The sequence below is a fragment of the Fundulus heteroclitus genome, chromosome 7, assembly GCF_011125445.2.
Source record: "Fundulus heteroclitus isolate FHET01 chromosome 7, MU-UCD_Fhet_4.1, whole genome shotgun sequence".
NCBI classification, from domain to species: Eukaryota; Metazoa; Chordata; class Actinopteri; order Cyprinodontiformes; family Fundulidae; genus Fundulus; species Fundulus heteroclitus.
In genome coordinates this window covers 11,779,678-11,785,576 of record NC_046367.1, presented here as the reverse complement: position 1 = coordinate 11,785,576, position 5,899 = coordinate 11,779,678, and the positions used below count along the sequence as shown (strand labels likewise).

At 39.2% G+C, this 5,899-nt stretch overlaps 1 protein-coding gene across 1 annotated transcript; it reads left to right on the top strand.

Annotated features, from left to right (window-relative positions):
* The first annotated feature begins 4,280 nt into the window (after window positions 1–4,280).
* Window positions 4,281–5,690, top strand: LOC105940259 (olfactory receptor 5AC1). The gene has a single exon (XM_012882745.2). It carries the CDS (start codon window positions 4,401–4,403, stop codon window positions 5,334–5,336), a length of 936 nt encoding a protein of 311 aa, XP_012738199.2. The 5' UTR covers window positions 4,281–4,400; the 3' UTR covers window positions 5,337–5,690.
* The last annotated feature ends 209 nt before the right edge of the window (window positions 5,691–5,899 follow it).

Genomic DNA, 5,899 nt, shown 5'->3' with positions numbered 1-5,899 from the left:
TCTGACGGTCTGTTTTATTTTTAGCTCGCATATCCTGCCTATTTTTTGCTTGAGTTAACCATCAGGGCGCACTTTCGAGCTCTTTTATATATATATATATATATATATATATATATATATATATATATATATATATATATATACACACATACATCCACATAGATATATACACACATCCACATTTTTTTTATTTCCTGTTGTGTTTCTAGCCGGCACATAACATTTTTATATTGATTCACCTTCAACACACCATCTATTTTATACTTTTCCTTCCACTTCTGCAAGTATTTTAAATTACTTGGATCAATCTGATACATAAACTTTTCTTCTTCTCTGGGATTTCCCTTTATATTTTGTCCTGAACCCATTCTCTTTACTTTTGCGTTGTGTTTATTTACCTTCCAGGACCTTAATCCTGTTTCTGTCATATTTTATATGAACCCGAACACAACCACACACAAGCAGAGCTTAGTTAAGAGAGTTTATTGAAGGTGGTGGATAGTGAAGGATGGATAAACCAACAGTCGGTACCGGGCAGGAGCAGGGGGATGGTGATGGCAGGAACTGACAGTTCGGCAGGTGAATACTGTGGGAGATTATTTAACTATTGAACCTTAAGAAAGAAGACTCGGAGAGAAACCGTTCCTTTGCCATTGTCAGCGAGAATTCCCTTTATTACACCTTGGACGTACTAACGGGTACAAGCAGAGAATTCTAAAGACATTATCTTGAACAGGCCTATTTTATGGCCCAAAAATGTGTGTGCATTTATACAAGAGTCTGTGTGTCTCTATTGGTGTGTATTGCAATCTACTGACGTCCAGCCTCTTGGCAGGCTGGACTAGACTTCTTGGAAGTGTTTATTTCAAAAAGTACAAAAACAGGCCTATTAATTCCGCTACTTGACATATCTTGAGCCGGAGTAACAGCAGGACATCAAAGTGAATACTTGCAGGACTGGAGTAACAGCAGGACATCAGACAGAACACTTGCAGGACCGGAGATGAAGGGAATTCAGGCTGGCAAGGAAAAGGTAGGTGAGCAGTCATGAGCAGAAGTAAACAGACGAGCCGACAGGGAAGAGCAAACTGAGGGAGGTTTAAATAGTAAAGCTGACAAGTGGATTGAGTCCTGGCTTGATTAGTGGCTGGCAGGTGTAGATGATTACTGAGGTGGAGAGGAGACTGGGGTGTATGGAGGGTGAAAAGTGCCCTGAATATGTACATGGTGCAGCAGACAAAGCTGCACCATGACAGTTTCTTTTTTAACTACCTTTCAGGACTTTAACCTATTTTTTCCTTTTAACTACCTTTCAGGACTTTTCCTTTTAACTACCTTTCAGGACTTTAACCTGTTTCTTTTTATGTACCTTTCACGAGGAACTCAAACCGCCCATTTACCTTTTCGTGGGAACTTTTAATCGCCCGTAAACCTTTACAAGGGACTTTAGCCACTTGTTTACCTTAACGACTGACTTTAACCAGTCATTTTAACACTTACTTGCTTTGGTTGGTTTTCTCCCGATCGGATCCCGTCAAATCCCTCGTTGGCGAAAGGAGTTAACCTATGACGCTGGCCCAGCGAGGAAATTACCCCCTGGGACTTTCCGTCAGGTCCTAGTCTCTGACCACCGGTGGTTTTAAGCGCGTTGCTCCTCTCGTCAGCGAGTCGATATTTTGTGATCCGGGTCACGGCACCAGGGCTGATAGGGTTATGATAAATAACCCCTTAGTATCCTACAAAGAAAACCACACAAACACAAGTTTAGACTTTTCTGAAGAGAAGGAGGAAATAGCGCCCAACGGAGAATCATACTCCCTTCAGTGTCTGTGCACTACTCCTGCTGGGACATTCCTCTCCTCTGCCTTTATTATCAGCCTTCAAAAAGGGGTCAGGAGGTTACATGTGGGTTGGTATAGAAAGAGGGGTGCAGGTTTATTGGGGTTAGCAATCAGTCACCTGCAAGATACACAGCTGGATAAGGCAAGACATTCCTTATCTGGGAGAACCATTTGTTCCCCCTGTCTAAAGTTAAAACAACAGAACATTCCTGCAAGTCAGCTATTGAAACAGACCAAATGCCTGTAACTTAATGAAAATAAAATGATTACATTTACATTTTTCTAACAAACTGTATAAGAGACGTGTGGACAGGGATGAAAAAGATCACATGCTTCAGGCAGAATTAGGATCGGACAGATGAAAGTCTGGACAGAGCTGATGAGCTAAACACATTCTTCAAAAGGTTCTGTTACTGGTTGTTGGTGCTTCTCCCTTTGCCTCCCCCTTCGACTTTTCTGTCTCTAGAAGTCAAGTGAAGAAGCAGCTGGAGAGATTCAACTGGAATAAGGCTACAGGTCCAGATGGTGTCTACCCCAGGGCCCTGAAGGCATCTGCAGAGCAGAATCCCAGAGAGCTGGGCCTCTTCAACCTTGGTCATACCCACAAGAAGGTTCCAGGGTTGTGGAAGACCTCCTGCAATGTTCCGGTACCAAAGATAACTCACCTATCAGTCCTCAATGACTCTAGACCGGTTGCCTTGACATCCCACATCATGAAGGTTCTAGAGAAACTCCTGTTGACCCACCTGAGTAGGCAAACAAGCAGTTATCAGGACCCTCTGCAGTTTGCATGGAGTTGGAGTTGAAGATGCCTATCATATACTTGCTTCAACAAACTCATTGTCATTTAGACAAGGCACTATGAGGATCATGTTCTTTGATTTCTCCAGTCCATTTAACCCAATTCAACCGGATTTGCTTTGTCAGAAACTCAAGAATTCTCAGATGGAGGCCTCAACAATCACCTGGATCAGAGACTGCCTCACAAACAAACCGCAGTTTGTGAGATTGAAGGGTTGTGTGTCTAACCTGGCATTGAGGAGCACCACAGGGGACTATACTCTCACCTTTTCTTTTTACTCTGTACACCTCAAACTGGGCCTAAAGTGGTGGTAGATCACCTGGACAACAAACTGGACTGGGGAATTAACTGTCAAACTGTCTACAAGAAGGGACCAAGCAGACTGTACTTCCTAATTAAGCTTAGGTCCTTCAGCGTTTGCAGCAAGATGCTGCAGATCTTCTATAAATCTGTTGTGGACAGTATGATCTCCTCCACCAGCATCAGAGCAATTGACTTAAAGAAGCTCAATAAGATTATAAAGAAGGCCGGCCCTGTTCTGGGGACTCTTCTAGAACCTCTGGAGATGACATTGCAAAAAAGGATTATTCATAAAATTAAGAACATTATGGACAATCCTAAGCATTCTCTTAACCAGACTGTTGTACAACAACAGAGCATCTTCAGTCAGAAGCTTCTACTGATCAACTATAAGATAGACTGGTACAGGAGAATGTTGCTTTGTTGAGAGTCTCCGATGCCACTGAGGCATTCGAGAACACCAACTGTTTTAAAAGATGGACTACAAAATACCAGCAACAAGCTCATCTCAGACCCCATCACAGACTCCACACAAGAGTAAAAAAAACATCACATGTGCAACTAAAAGGGCAAAATCTGAGTCTGATCGGCGAAGTAACAAAACCAGAGTAAATAAAACATTCAGCAGAAATAGCGAATTCAGTCAACTTAGGCTCATTTCCAACCAACTACTTGATAATTCTTAATAACAATCCATGGTGTTTATTTGCTGGCTCGCTTGTCTTTTCTTTGCGTTATTGCCGACTTGAGGAAGCCGTGCTTCCCTTTCCACTTTAGTCTCACAGACAGTTGCTGCTACCTCGTTCTGGCTGCAAACTCCGCTATGAACTTATACCTGCCTGCAGTCATAACGCTACCGTGACACTGACTGCAGAAGTGGAAAGGCACTGCTGCATCACGTAACTGAAGAACAAATAGTGCTTTCACAGTGTAGTCAGCAATAAAACAGAAATGTAATAAATCGGTGGAGCGGAGGTCTGAAAAGTTGCTGACAACAGTGCTGCTGTGACAAAGAGCGTCAGCCTCCTCAGAGATTGACAGGATGGGAGTGTGTCTGTCTTTTACTTTTCGCAACTGCAATCTGTTTTTGTTTTTGTTTTGCTGAATCGTTTGTAAATAATATTTCACAACATCATCTGAGTAACTTTAACTTGTTTCTTTTGTTTCTGCAGTGGAATCACTCCGATTACATAATATGTACAAATGAAGATGTTGATGACTGATGCAACGGACCTCTAGAGATGAGCTGTCTAGAGGTTTATTACACATTGAAGAATCTTATAAATCTTTATCACAGACTCATAGTGTTTCATTTCAAGTAGCAGGCACACCAAGTGCATGGCAAGTTTAGATAAATGAATAAAAAATAGTTGGAATTGGCTGTCTAACTTTTAATTTTTTTAAATTGATGCCTGTACTCTTTTGGGCTTTGACTGTGCACACTTTGAAAGAAGATAATGAATAATGAAATGAACGTTACCTATATCTTTTTGGATGGGTATGTGGAAGTTAACAAATACAAATATGCTTATTTTTTAATTATGCTCTCTGCCTTTATTCTAATCATATGTAGTAATTTGTCTATTGTTTACCTTATATGGGTTAACAAAAACCTCCATGAACCAATGTATGTTTTTATTGCTGCGTTGCTAGTGAATTGTGTTCTTTACAGTACCACCACTTACCCAAAGCTTTTGATTGACTTTTTATCTGAAGAACAGAGGATAACTTATCCAGCCTGTCTCCTTCAGTTTTATTTATTTTACTTTGTGGGGCCAGCAGAATTCTTTCTATTAGCAGTCATGTCCTATGATAGATATGTGTCGATATGCAAGCCTCTGCTGTATCCAACACTGATGACAAACACCACTATCACTGTTTTCCTTGTTTTCTCTTGGTTCATGCCTGCTTTTCATGCATCAATTCCACTAATAATGCTTAGTAGCACTAAAGTTAAACTCTGTAACTTTAATATTAAAGGGATGTTTTGTAATAATGCAATTTACACACTTCTGTGTACGATGCCTAGGTCTCTTGCTATATATGGTGTATTTGCAATACTAGATATTGTTATACTTCCTATACTTTTCATTCTGTTCTCATATACAAAGATCCTGATAATTTCTTACAGAAGCTGTAAAGAGGTCAGGAGAAAAGCAGCTGAGACGTGTTTACCCCATTTGTTGGTGTTATTCAGTCTGACTTTGTTGAGCGTATATGACATATGCATTGTTCGAGTAGACTCACAATTTTCAAAAACAGCTCGTTTATTCATGACGTTACAAATTGTTTTGTATCATCCTTTATTTAATCCATTTATATATGGGTTCAAAATGAAGGAAATTTACAAACATCTAAAGCAATTGTTCAGGCAAGTAAGAGTTGTCCAGTAAAAATCAGCAGTAATTGTAAATTGTAAATGCAGTGAATACTTCTGGCACATTGTATGTAACATATATTCTTTATAAGATTATGAATAATCTTCAGAAGTGGTATTGTTGTTATATTGTGCTTTATTTATATAATGCATTTGAATCTTTATATAAGTCTACAACTGGGTCAACATTTACCAAATTAGGCATTGTATACAGTCCACTTATTATTTTGTAAATTTACTTTCTGTCATGCTTTACAGAATGTAATTTCCCAACCATTTTTATCTTATTATTTCCATCTACTCTAACACTCATTATTTGCTCTTCTGTCTGTAATCTTTAAACTCTACAATGAATAAATAATTAAATGAATAGTCTGTAGGATTATTATCTAGTGTTGCCCATAAATTAAAAAATGTATAGTTACAAGGAGTGACAACAATACGAGTACCACTTCTAGTGATAATACAAATAAAAAATAAAGAAATATTATATAAAATCAGATACTCATTATAGCAATAAGAATAAAAGGAACAAATAATATTATAATTAAAGGGAAGTAATGCAGCTCTTCTGAAGCA